Source organism: Penicillium cataractarum, assembly GCF_028827025.1.
Source record: "Penicillium cataractarum strain IBT 29864 chromosome Unknown utg000009l, whole genome shotgun sequence".
NCBI lineage: Eukaryota > Fungi > Ascomycota > Eurotiomycetes > Eurotiales > Aspergillaceae > Penicillium > Penicillium cataractarum.
The window spans coordinates 1,646,846-1,660,281 of NW_026622745.1; the positions used below are offsets into that span (position 1 = coordinate 1,646,846).

The 13,436-nt window shown below is 47.1% G+C and overlaps 6 protein-coding genes across 6 annotated transcripts; all 6 read right to left on the bottom strand.

The window, feature by feature from the left end:
- Positions 1–244: 244 nt before the first annotated feature.
- Positions 245–1,101, bottom strand: N7496_011198 (uncharacterized protein; the record flags this gene model as incomplete). Its single annotated transcript, XM_056704111.1, has 2 exons — positions 245–787; positions 826–1,101. 2 exons carry the CDS (start codon positions 1,099–1,101, stop codon positions 245–247), a joined length of 819 nt encoding a protein of 272 aa, XP_056550071.1.
- Positions 1,102–1,800: 699 nt separating this feature from the next.
- Positions 1,801–3,344, bottom strand: N7496_011199 (UNC93-like protein; the record flags this gene model as incomplete). The annotated part of the gene is made up of 4 exons (XM_056704112.1): positions 1,801–2,414; positions 2,470–2,816; positions 2,874–3,154; positions 3,213–3,344. 4 exons carry the CDS (start codon positions 3,342–3,344, stop codon positions 1,801–1,803), a joined length of 1,374 nt encoding a protein of 457 aa, XP_056550072.1.
- A 1,644-nt stretch (positions 3,345–4,988) lies between these two features.
- On the bottom strand, positions 4,989–6,271 carry N7496_011200 (zinc-dependent alcohol dehydrogenase; the record flags this gene model as incomplete). Its single annotated transcript, XM_056704113.1, has 4 exons — positions 4,989–5,761; positions 5,820–5,976; positions 6,032–6,080; positions 6,147–6,271. The coding sequence occupies 4 exons, from the start codon at positions 6,269–6,271 to the stop codon at positions 4,989–4,991; spliced, it is 1,104 nt and encodes a 367-aa protein (XP_056550073.1).
- A 719-nt stretch (positions 6,272–6,990) lies between these two features.
- N7496_011201 (putative glyoxalase family protein) lies at positions 6,991–7,552 on the bottom strand (the record flags this gene model as incomplete). The annotated part of the gene is made up of 3 exons (XM_056704114.1): positions 6,991–7,067; positions 7,149–7,345; positions 7,419–7,552. 3 exons carry the CDS (start codon positions 7,550–7,552, stop codon positions 6,991–6,993), a joined length of 408 nt encoding a protein of 135 aa, XP_056550074.1.
- A 459-nt stretch (positions 7,553–8,011) lies between these two features.
- Positions 8,012–9,913, bottom strand: N7496_011202 (amino-acid permease; the record flags this gene model as incomplete). Its single annotated transcript, XM_056704115.1, has 5 exons — positions 8,012–9,135; positions 9,196–9,377; positions 9,443–9,570; positions 9,621–9,691; positions 9,751–9,913. 5 exons carry the CDS (start codon positions 9,911–9,913, stop codon positions 8,012–8,014), a joined length of 1,668 nt encoding a protein of 555 aa, XP_056550075.1.
- Positions 9,914–11,376: 1,463 nt separating this feature from the next.
- Positions 11,377–12,231, bottom strand: N7496_011203 (uncharacterized protein; the record flags this gene model as incomplete). The annotated part of the gene is made up of 1 exon (XM_056704116.1): positions 11,377–12,231. One exon carries the CDS (start codon positions 12,229–12,231, stop codon positions 11,377–11,379), a length of 855 nt encoding a protein of 284 aa, XP_056550076.1.
- Positions 12,232–13,436: the final 1,205 nt, after the last annotated feature.

Below are 13,436 nucleotides of genomic sequence, written 5' to 3' on the forward strand. Positions count from 1 at the left end.
AGAATTCGCATATAATGTACTCGGCATGATAGATAAACTAGACATAAGGGCCATCATTACTTATAATCTTCATTGAATGCTAACAGAAGCAAGAACATTGTTTTAATTTGCAAACGGTTGTTGAACAACGCCAGTTCTACCTGTCAAAGCTAGCGACGATTGTTCTGCGCTGCAACGTCCACCTTGAATGTATTTTCAGCAGCATATCATTTCAGCAAAGATAAGCAAAGACTTCGACTAGACATCATTGCCCCCATGTTTGAAACGTGTCTTCACCTTCATCGTCTGAATGTTCCACCGCTTCACTGGTCCAGGAATCATCGTAGTCCTCGTCCTCCTTTTGGCTCTTATCATCAGATTCGCTATTGAGCTCCGGTGCTGGGCCCCAAGTATACGTATCATCTGTATCAAATTCCGAGAGTTCGGGCTTCACGAACCAACTCTGGAACTGGAGAGCCTTCCACATCGTAGCTGGGTCCTGAGAATCCATCAAACTCTTTCCCAGAGCTTCATCTTGAGAGCCATCCACCAACTTAAGATCGAGGCATTTCTTGAAGAGCTCTTTCCAGCGAGTTACATACTCCTGGATATCAGATTTCTCTCCCAGCTGCTGGAGTGCGAGCCATTCCGAAGATATCGCATTGATATCATCAGCAGATGGGCTGCTGACAAATTTGTCGAGCGCCGTCAACTGGTAGTATGGAGTCTCGAAATCAATGTATTTTTTATATTTCCCAGAAACTGAGGCGTAAATAAGCTCCTCGATGGCGTCAATGGCCTTTTCTCGCTGGTCGATTCAATCTTCTTCGCTCTGTACTCTATGACCATTGCGCGGAGCTTCTTGAAATCCGCATCATCAAGGTCCGTGATTGAACATGCATCTGGGCGAACTGCATTAAACGTAGGCTCAGAAAGAGTAGCCTTCTGTTCTAGATGTTCGTCTTCATCGATGGCTGGGTCACAATATTCCCAAACGCCACAAATCTTGGCAGTTTTCTCAATGTACTCCTTCCACATCGGCCAGTCGTCGCGTGATCGCAAAAGAGGGACTGGGATGTTATTGATGAGTTTGTATGGGAGTTCGTCTCCGGATGTAGACATTTTGAAAGAGAGTAGAGTTTTATCCAACAAATTTATTGTCAGTGTAGATTAATGAGTAGGGCTGGGTGGATGTGAGGAAGATGGTTTTAGAATCCTCGTGACTCATTTCTATCGGAATCGCAGTGTAATGATGAGGTCTTGGTTTAAACTTGGTAAGTATGGATAGTGCTTTCCCAATATGGAAAGTGTTAATCCGTGAAGGGGGTGCAACTGAACTTAGTTCGGATATGAACCAAGATTCCAGTCCGAGACCAAAGGTAGCCATGCTATTGTCATGATATAGTAACCCGAAAATCCAGTTTAGTATTAGTGCGTAGAATCTCGCCCAAAAAGACCAATGTGTGAATTCTCTAAAATTAGATATCGCGCTGTGGCGCAACAGTGCAATCATTGGGGCCTCATCATCTCTCAAGTTGAATGCACTACGTATATCGGTCTCGGGCATGTCGGACCGTGGTTTCTAACGGCCTTCTAACCTATTTGGCCAGCAAGTAGCTTGTAGAGATTTGCAGTCATATATGTCACCAGAAAGCAACCCGTTATATGGATAGTACAATATCAAATCTCTATTTATTGATTTTATTTTGATGTTGTTTATCCCATCACCCGCCAACTCTATTTAAGAAAATCGACTGTCGTGCATGAAGTTTTTCTAATCCTCCTGGGCCCTTATGAGACGACCAGCATCCCATCTAGGTTTCAATCTTTTCCTTGGGTGCTAATAACCACTCTTTGAGCCTCGAGGCTACTACTGTCTGATTGCTCCTCCACCTCGATTGTCTCAGACTGGTTCCAATTGCCGAATACAGCGAGACAGGTAAACGGGATTGTGAAAGCCCACAGCGAGAAACCCAGAATCATCTGATTCAAGTTGGGCCAGTGGGTTGCACCAACCGCATAAGCAATCGTGCTCCCAATAGACTCCCAAGATCTGAGAATACCGGTGGTCCTAGCGATATCACCCTCTCCCTGCGCTCCCTTGATCTCGGCCATCAACCAATAGATGTAAGTCTGCAGCACTTCATAGAAGAACTTGAAGAACATGTAAACAGTGAAAGACGAGTTGAAGAAGGAGCCATCACCCAAGTCGAAGGCAGGTGGCTCGGCCATGCGGGAGAGTTTCGTTTGAGTGACAGCATTCCATATCCAAGCTGCCGTGACGAAGATGAGGACAAAGATGTACACTGCCTTTGACCTGGTTGCTCGAGAAAAGTATTTCAGGTCGAGGATTATACCTGTTGTCACGTTAGCCATGGCGCCAACCACGGCTGTGAGGAAAGAGGCGAGGGCTCTAGAGCGAACGGTGAAATATGCTGGCAAATCTGTTAACTATGCATTTCATATAAAGAGGAAACCGTAAATCCATACTGGTTAAATAATTCCCTTGGTAAGTTGTACCAAACTGCCCCGCGAGAAAGACTGGAATAAGTAGCAGCATGTACTTATTGGTAAGTTGCTTCCAGATAGCGCGCGACTCGATACTGAGGCTAGTTTTCTTCATATAAGGTATCTTAGTGCCATTCCGTCGGACCACATGCTGTGGCTGTGATAGAAGCAATGCAAATGGAGCTCCGAGAGAAGAGATCGCAACAAGTCCCAAGTATGTTGTGTAGGTGACCTTTCCGACATGTGAAGTGTTGATGTTGAGAGCAAGTGAGATTGCACCACCAACTAGCGGCCCCATCTGCCGGATTCCCATCCAGATTGCAACATATCTGGCACTGAAGTCAGTCAAATAATATCAAACCTGTAACCAGGATTTTCCCGCTTACCGGCCTCGTCTCTCCTCTTCCGGATATCCTACCGCAATGGCAGCTTCACTGGCCCATAGAAGAGATGCTCCAACACCACATAGAGCGGCGCCAAGCAAGAGAAACCATTCATTTCCATAACGATTGTTGCAGTATAGTCCAGCCGCATAAGGGGTGTAGAATGCTGCTCCCAGGAACAAGGTCCATTTCGCTGTGATCTTATTCGTGACACCGCCAGCAAGAAAACAGCCTACTGACATAAGTCCATAGGTCAGGGCATTTGCCGCATTGTTCAGGAAAGGCTGCAGAAAAAATTTTAGCAAATTTCCAGCAAGACTCGAATATTTGAATCATTCTTACACTAGCATTGCCTCCTGCTCCAAGGTTATTTAGGGCAGTCCAGATTCCCGGTTCACAAAAAGCGACCAGCCCCACGATAATAATCTGAAATAGGCAGGATCGATAGAAATGAGCTATCCTTTCAAGGGCCATGATGGATATTGATGCTCTGTCGCAAGTTATAAGTCGAACACAGCCAGTGCTAGCCCTGAGGTTCGGGGCTGTGTCTACATTTTATAGGAGAGGGATTCCAAGATCCGAAAACAGCACGCCAGGACCCATACTGATCGCGATATCACGAATTGATATTTCCATGCCTTGCTGGGAGTTCCAAAGGTCAAGGCGGACTCTGTCCGATAACATCTAGGCTAAACGTGGGGGCTTGTGCTGTGAATGCCCAGGCGTAGAAGCACGCAATACTCCACTCATATGATATACTTGATAGGCACATACTGAACCTGTAAATTCATTTGGCCACCCTTCACCTTACTTAAACCTCTTTTTAAATAAAGTATCTGACTTGTGAAGAATATGTCTTCGTTGTGACTATCTGAGCATGGATCGTATATCAGATGGTCATTCAGCTTCTGAAGGGGAGCGTACGATAGAAAAACGATCATTGATCTTAACTAATAAAGATCCGATGCCGTGGCTCAACAGCTTTGCATTAAACCCATGAGAAGTTTATATACATCATAATTGATACAGTAATGACAAGCAGTTTATTTACCACGTTCCGTAGGCAATGGATCTGGGGAATTGCGAGCTGCGGAGGATTTCTACTCGTACACATCGAGGACCCACACACGCCGAGACCTACTAACGATGCACCCTGAACTACGCCATATCTGAATAAGGAAATTGAAATACGGTCAGTGGTTGGCTAGTGCAGATTTCTCTCGGGCGAGAAGGATTTATCCAGATCTTGTGGTACTGGCGTTGGCCCTACGGCCATTTGCTTCGAGGTTTTGTCGTGCCATGCAGCGGCTGTAAGTATTTCGGCATGTATATGTTCTAAAGGTACGTACATCTGCCCTCTACCTGTAGAATAATTGTCGGAAATTTTAATGATGACCCAAATGACGGCCTTATATAGAGTCGTCCCATAGAGTTGCCAGCTCTACGCTGTGCTGTCAACATCTGCTTCGATCTGTACTTCTTCGGCATGACCAAAGCCCTAGCCCCTCAAAGACGCAGTATGAAAGTTTTCAATGATATTCTTAGATTGATTAACACTATATTTTGTTGGAACTGGTTTAGTTCCAATTGGTCTGCGCGTATTTGGACACTCAATGCTACTCTCCCAAGGCTTTCTAGGGCTGTGACCCACTTATCTTCAGGGCTACCAATCACTAGGAAGCAATGAAAATTTCTTCCAAGTAGACTATGGAGTCTTTTATTCAACAAAATCTCCATCCCCGGTCCAATAACCTAACGGTAAAGTGGAGCGAGTCGGCCGGCTGGCCCAATGGCAAGGCGCTTGACTACGAATCAAGAGATTGCAGGTTCGACCCCTGCGTCGGTCAATTTTTTGTTCTTTTTGTGTCTCATCTCCTTGTGCATGGACTGATGATGATTGCTCCTGTCATGAAATAGCATGTAATAGATTTTGCGGAAATTCTGCTGTCAAAAACGGGAATTAGTTAGTTGGCTTGCTAGTAATGTCATTCTGGAAACTGATTAGCTTTGGGTGGTCATGAGTGAAGATAATGTAACCCATGTACGGGTGATATATATTGTCACAAACTAAATGTGGTATCGACATAAATCTGGATTTTCGGTCGCACTCAGCACCATTCAACCAGACAAATCCAGAACAACACGACCTTGAAGCTTGCCTTCGGCCATCTCCTGGAACACCGAGGTAAGAGCATCCATCTTCTCAACCCGATGATGGGCCTTGATAATGCCACGAGAAGCAAACCTCAACGTCTCAATGGCCTCCTGACGATTTCCGACCGCAGAGCCAGTCACAGTGTATTGCTTATTGACAAAAGAAGTCGGGAACGCGGTCGCAATAGGTTGTGGCTCATGCTCAGGCATTCCAACACAAACTAGTGTGCCATTAAAGCGCAGCAGCGGCAAAGCCTGGGCATACGCTGCATTTGCAGCCGTGCATACGATCGCAGCATGGGCGCCTAGTCCCTCTGTCAAAGACTTGATGTGCTTCTGCAGGGCGGCGCCATTATCGTCCTTGGGGAACTGTGTAATGTCGACAAAGTGCTCTGCTCCAGACTCATTGACTAGCTCTTCTTTGCTGCCGTGGTCGATGCCAATAACGCGAAGACCCATCCCTTTGCTGGCGAGTTGTACTGCAATATGGCCAAGGCCACCTCCAGCGCCGGAGATGATAACCCACTGGCCAGGGCGGGCATTACTACGCTTCAGGGCTGAATAGACCGTCACACCAGCGCAGAGCATGGGTGCAGCCTCGGCAGAATCTAGGCCGTCGGGAATGGGTGTCACATAGTTAGCTGGTCCCAGGGCGTACTGTTGGAACGTTCCTGGGGTGTAGTAGCCAGAGACCTTCTGATTAAAGCACAGCCCATCGGATCCCGCTCCACAGGGCTCTGCAGTATATTCTAGTTAGCCATGTTTTCGAAAGGAAACTGTGATATGGTCACCTACGGCAATTTCCGCAAGCACTGGAAACCCATTTAATACCGACCCGATCGCCAATCTTCAGACCAGAGGACTCAGTGCCTGCACCGAGCTTGACGATCTTGCCAACACCTTCGTGACCCCCAACCTGACCGGGCTGAGTTGGGTATGGGAGCGTTTTCCACTGAATGAAATCAGCATCTTGGAAGGATATTCAGTTTCTCGGTGTCTCATCATACGGTGTTGGTCATGATTCCATAGTCGGAGTGGCATACGCCGGAGTGAGTGCTATAGACAAAACAAGTCAGACATCTAAGTTCATCGTTCGTCTGCGGTATGAAAGAACTCTCATACAGATTAACGAGAACTTGGCCAACACCAGGCTCTGGCACATCAATTTCCACAACCTTGGTCGAGATCGTACCAGGCTGGTCGAAGATAACGGCCTTTTGCTTTGTAGGGATATCAACAGTCGCCATTTCGAGGGAACGTAATTGACTTAGTATAGATATTTCAAACAGTAGCGATTCGTATAAGATAAATGACTTCTCTGAGTCGAGGGATTAACGATTCGCGGGCAAAGGGAAAATACAGTACTATTTAAGAAGAGGGCCAATGTGGAGAAGGTCGATCGCGGGGTTCGGGCCAAGTTGATTGGCATGCCATGATTATTACATGGTTTCAACATGTACGTTGCCTCGGGAGGTCGCTAATATTTGATTGTCCGTGGAACTGGTTAGTGCTGATCTCGAATTCTGGGCAAGCTTGACACTGGTGAGGGGTGCGAGGCGGAGTCGTAATGGACCTCGGTCATCCACCTTGTCGATCCCGGGGCATCCGCATGGTGCATTGCATGGAGCGTAGATTCATATTTACTCGATAGATAGCTAGAACAAAAGTTCTAGTAGCTCAGGAGTAGAGTAGAGGACCTATATATGGTTATTGACAGTTCAGTCGCTCAAGGTCCTCAAGGCTACTGTGCTGTTCCTCGCGGGGCATCTCTCCATTCACATCGACCTACCCCGCATCTCCACAAAGACGATCGGCCATGGCCAATACGACCAAGAAAAGCCACAGAGACTCAACAGACTGGGGGTCTAACTAAGACGTCTAGTGTATAAGGGTATTCATCATTCCTTAAACTATCGTCTTGACAAGATCATTATTATTCACAGGTTCCCCCCTGACACAGGAAATCCTACAAAGTAAATTCTAACAGATTCCCAGCATAATCCCGCGCAAAGAACCGTCGAGGATATTCCTTTCCTTTCGTGCCTGCGAAGATGAATCATTAGTCTCAAGCGCTTCAAACATCTAGTATATCGGTCAAGGAAACCCTTGAATGAGACTGCTTACCAGAACCCTCGTCACCAGGCGTATCGGCGGACATTGGTGCTGCTGGACCCCCGCGGACATGGTGGTCGTAAATGGACTTTTTAATTGCTTCTAGCTCATCGCGACCGGGTAGCTTGAAGCAGGGATGCCGTGTCGAGCTGGGGTCAGTAGCACCGCAGTTAACATGAATTTGTTGTCCGCTGGAGCCAAGATCGAACCTGTTCGGTTTTGGAGAGCCGATTAATGTCGAGTACTCGGTGATGACGTAGAGATAGACAAGACAAAACTCACCAGAGTATTGTTCCAACCTGCAGCTCAGGGACAGGTGCAGAGCTTAGCCCGAGGGTCTCGCCATAGAACTCTTTTGCATGTTCCAGGGTCCCTGGGTGTACTGTGAGGTTGACGTGGGCGATGCCGGTGATCATGATGGATAGCTTCAACGAATCGAGATTCTCAGTTCAGTTTTCGAGTGAAAAACAATTCGCAAGGTTAGCCCAGCTTTGTAGGAAGCTCGCGACACTTTATTCCTTCCGATCGGAAGTCACCCCCACGTTGAACGGGGATTCGGAAATCAGATCCCGATTCTGATTGGTGACACTCTAAGCTCCACTTGCGATGCTGTCTTTGATTCTACTTGACATGACTCACAGTGCGATCTCGATTGCATCGGCTTATGAATTTAATTTTCTCTTCTACTACTTGGTTATAAAGCGGAATACCCTCCCGAATACTGAGTCATTTACACTACGAGCCAAAAAATGCAAGTGGTTCTTGTATACTAGGACTGAAATCCTAGGGGGAATCTGTATTAATTACTAATCTCTCAACAGCTAGACAGTTACAGACACATCCACACATGTTATCTCATCACGGTCGTTGTTGATTTAGAAAATGGAGCGAACGACTCTCATGGGCGCCGCCTTGAACCACTCTCCCCAAGTGTGGTACACAACCTTGGGAGGCAGGTCAACGTCCAATGCAGTGTCACGCATGTTGCTGAAGACATCCATGTCCTGCAAACTCACGAACCAAGCACCACGGTCAAGCTTGGGGTCCTTGTTGATCTTGGTATAGATCATCCAGACGATGAACAGGGCAATGATCAGCGGGCCAGCGATGTAGTTCATGAAGAAGGTCTCGGCATCCTTGGGAGCAACAGAGACATAAAACTCAGCAACAAGACACATTACGTTGAGACCAAAGCCAATCCAACTTCCAATCACACCGAACGGAGCGGCAAAAGCCAGCTCGCTGACTTGACGACCGTGGTGCTTCCAACCAGCGCGGAAGCGGACATGGGCAAGACAGATACTTCCCCAGACGAAGAAGGAGATGGTACCGGAAAGAGCCAGAAGCCAGTTGAAGATAACATCACCAGTGCTCGAGGCCTCGTTGATGAAAGCAAGGAAGCCAAAGGCGATCTGGAGAAGGATGCAGTACAGGGGGCGACCCTTCTTGTCAATGTACGCGAAAATCTTGGGGGCCATGCCGCGAGCAGCCAGAGCCTGGAGTGTACGGCTAGATCCATAGGTGGCAGAGTTGGCGACACTAATGACGGAGATGGTGATGACAGCGTTCATCACCGATGGCAAGCCACTGATACCGGCATTCTGAATGGAGACGACGAAGGGAGAAGCCTTGGTGTTTGCACCGGAGGAGTTGACCAGGTAATCGGCAGTGTGAGGGACGATCAGGCCAACGATGAATGTTCCCAGAACATAGAAGATCATGATACGCCAGAAGACCTGTTTGGTAGCCTTGGGGACAGACTTGGCGGGGTTAGCGGCCTCGGCAGCAGCAAGACCAGCCAGCTCAGTACCGGAGAAGGCAAACGCGGCCGTCACGAACACAGAGCAGAAGCCCCGGAAGGTGGTGAATGCGCCAGGGTCATGCCAGTAATGGGCACCGATGTATCCTCCCTTGGGGGCACCACCACAGTCGATCACGATACCGAGGATGATGAAGCCGATGACAGCAATGACCTTGATCATGCCCAGGGCAAATTCGACTATTGAGATAAATTGTTAGCATCAAGCCCGAGCCAGCAATATAGAGGTGAGATGCATACCTTCACCATATCCACGGACACCAAAGATTTGGATGGCTGACAGAACAACTAAGAAGACTGCGATCCATATCCCGACGTTTAGATCGTCGCGCCAATATTGAATGGTGATACTGGCAGCAGTGATCTCGAAGGGTAAGATGATGAGCCAACTGATAGCATAATCCCAGCCGACAGCAAAGCCCCTATTGATTGGTTAAATGTTAGCACAAGAACGCGGCTAAATAATCAAGCGAGAGAGACAACTAACCAAGCAGGACTGATGAACCGAACGCAATAAGTGAAGAAAGCACCGTTTTCAGGATACACGACAGCCAACTCTCCCAGTGCCTGGACTGTGAGCAAAAGCATGGCACCGACAATCAAATAACAGATAAGCTTGATACCGTTAGCGCTTGCAAATACCAGCTTTAATCGGAAATACATACGAGAGCTCCAGGACCTCCGGATTGCAAAGCACTACCAGTACCGACGAACAGACCAGCACCAATGGAACCACCTGAACGAAGCAAGCGTCAGTCAAGATGGACCCAGAAAATCAATCCAAAAAGCACATACCAATAGCGATCATCTGCATATGACGGCCCTGCAGACTCCTCTTGAGAGGGCTAAACTCTGAGCTGCCGACCGCAACATCGTCATATCCTGGAACGCCCCGATCCCCAGTAGGCTCGACGGCGGTGACGCCCTTCTTCTCGATATCCTCATCTGAGGCAGTCATCTTTTGAACCGGGAAAAAATGAGATGCTTGAACGGGTTCAAGAAGGAAAAAAAGGGGGCGTCTTCGAATCAGGACCGGGAGTCCGATGGCGTTATATACGTGCCGTCCGAGGCTGACAGGTTACAGAACAGGGCCGTGGCGACCGGAACATACTACTAGGTACTTTGTACTAACATCTCAAAAAAGCTTCTTATAGGCCCTGCGCCATACGACGCCCGGTCAGACCATCCTCAATAGGAAGATAAGCCCATTTGATAACTGAGCGCCCCGTGATCTGGTCCAATTAGGGCTCGATCCCATCGTCCAACTCGCGCTTATCGCAAGGGTGTAACGGGCCCCCCGACTGTAACCGTGAGAGGAAAGTGGAAAACGAGTGATATTCTACAGTGGCTTTTCCCTCGTAAGCCAGTAAAGAGACTTCTATAGAAGAATGTGGATCCAACCCCGCGTTTTTGAGGCAAAAGCGTGGCGTTGTGGTTGACGGGAGGAAGCAAGCAGGTGTGTGCCACCCCATGACCCTGGGAGAAAAGGCGCACGAGGGTAAAAAGAAAGCATCAAGAGTTGAATAGGTTCATGGTATATTCATTACTGCTTCTGGAATGTTTATCAAACCACAGACATCTTCCAAGATATCTCAGACTGATAAGGGGGTTGGGACTTTTGCCAAGCTAGAAGGGGCAAAAGATAACACTCCTCCTGATAATGCTTCCTCCACTCTGCTGATTATAGTATTACGGGTCACCTGGGGTCATCCGTCGGGGCTCCTGTTGATAAGAAGGTTGCCTCCACACCCCAGTACGAGGTCCTCCGACCGTGGATACCACGCGGGCACGCCGGACGGGGAAACATGAGCCCGTCCAGCATCAATTGGCCCCCGGGATGGGACAATCTGAGGCACGAGTGTTGACATGCACGCAAAGAGGTAAGGGTAGACCGTATTACGCGGCATAGGACCTTATCAGCCACCAATGACGAGATTGAAAACTGTCCTCGCTACAATGAGCCCAAACCCGATTTAGATTTGAGGCGTTCTAGAAGGAAATTAAAGCCGACAAGATCTACAGTGAATGATGGACCAATCACATTGCCAATCTAATTAAGCTTTCTTGGGAACCTTGTTTTACTCCGTGTGATAACATGCATGCCATGATTTAGAATTAGGGGTACCTAGGACCTACCGAGGAACCTATCTTGATGATAAAAACCTTCTTTTCAGTGTTTTTCCTTTTTTTGACAAACGGACCCAAACCACCCAAGCCGAAGAACAATAAACACCGGTAGAAATTCCAATTGAAATCCCCACCAGAAGTCGGATCAGAACCATTTGTTGCGATGAATCTTACCACGTCACGCCACACTAGAAACCGAAATCCGCTAAAACCCGCTTCGACTGTTACCCGGAGGTATCCGGTTTCCTGGAATATCCTGTCAGATGTGGACAATTGCAGGACACTTGGAAACAGTCACTCGTCGAACAATGACTTACTATGGTCAGAGATGACGAAGAGCATATGCATAGAAACCTTGTGCTCGTCTGAGAAGGTGGAAATGCTTGAAATAAGCTTCGTGCCACGATCATAGCCCCTGAGAACTAACGCAACTACTCCACGACCGAGGGGAGTCCCCAAAAGCGCCTTATACTCGGATGTCCCGATTTTCCACTCTTGCCGAATAGAGTCGGGCCACTCAAGACCAGTCTTTACCGAATAAATATCCTCGCTGATCAGACGTTCGACAACCTCGTTCGTAATATCCACGCGGAATACATACTTCAATGGGGCAGTCTCATATTGTTTATAGACTGCAAGTGCAACATCGGACCAGTGTGGACCCAAGAAGCGCGAGCTGAGCTGGGACACGATCAGACCGGGACCGACTTGGATGATATAATCGCTATAGTCGCTCTCCGCATTATCCTTGACTAACTTGAACAGTGACACGGTCTTGTAGATCGGCTTTGTTGAAAGACCAAGTTGCTTTGCAACTGGCAGAATTGACCAAGGAAGGGCTGTCAATGGGGCCATTACTGGATTCCAACCCTGGGGTCGGCCGCTAACAGGTGGATCACCTTTCCAGCCGATCCGCTCGATGGTCCACCCTGTTTTCACAAAATCCTGGGGTGACCATGGAGGGTGACCAGAGAATTGGATTACTCTGGCCTTGATGTCATAGGATTCTCCTGGAGAATACGTGAAGCATTTCTGCAACGCCGCGCCTTCTTTCTCCAGCTCACCGTATTGGGGCTTTTGCAGGCGAGACCGCTCCTTTGTCGGGTCACCACCATCGGTATTGGACCTGACAAATTTGTTAAAAACCATGATGCTACACTGAGTTTAGAAGATTGAATGACACAAGGCGAGGAGAGATAATTTAGCAGAGAGTAGGAAGACCTTGGGATATGGCATATTGCCTCTACCATGAGGGTTGAGGAATTTATATCGGTTCGACTCAATGAGGCATCGTTAGAATTCTTAGATAGATGGCAATGGAGTTGTTTGTCAAAGATTATAAAGGAGGCCAGAAATAAAGCGTCTTGCCGTACAGACAATAGAGAAAAACAAAGAGACTTCGTGGAAGGCTATCAAAGAACAGAGGAAACCGAATAACCCATTCAATAACATTCGTAGCGCTTTTGTTTAAAAAGAATACAATGTATCTCACAGTCCAAGAAATTTATTCGACTGTTCTATTCTTGATACTGATCTGGTGGCGGATGCACGTCATTGCAAGTGTATCTAAGTCGTCAAGGGTCAATAGCGGCAGGCTTTATCCTTAGAATTAATGATAGTGAGGGACTGACAATGGCACTGGATGTTTCAGATCATAATTATTCTATTACACATTGAGTTGATCAAGTCAGAGACACTTCAATCCACCAGATCCCTTAAAGCTAATAAAAGTAATTAGAACTAGGCTGAAGCGACCATCGAGTTTGAAGGACCATGGAAAACCCGATCTTAAAGTTAAAATCATCATGGGAAGGATTTTAGGTAATGTAGCCTTATTCTAGACTGGGCTCTAATTTACCTCAAATTTTAAGTACGTCTAGCTAAATCTAAAATTGGATCTAAGCTCGATAAGTGATTACATTAGGTAATAGTATACTTCTATATCTACCAATGTCTTTTCAGCCTAAATTTAGGAGTACACTTGAATATTTGAATGGTAACACGGTCGATCGGGATTCCCGACAGACTATTTAGTAAGAAAAGTCAAAGGACTTTCTGAATGCGTATTCAATGGATGGGTGGATGCAGGGTTCCTTCCAGGCTAGAGTCTTGTGATAGTGATTGACTTTCGTAAAGATAACTTGTCAAAGAATTAGTATTTCCCTGATGATAAAGAGAGCTATAGGAATGAAGAAGAGTGTAAGATGCATGTAGGAGAATAAAATCAACAATCTATCTGAGAAATGATCTATATACACAAGTCACGTGATATTGGGTCAACATGATCTGGCGGAGTTTTTCTAGAAGTGATCGGTCGAATCAACATATCGATTTGTTACATATTGATTGTTAGA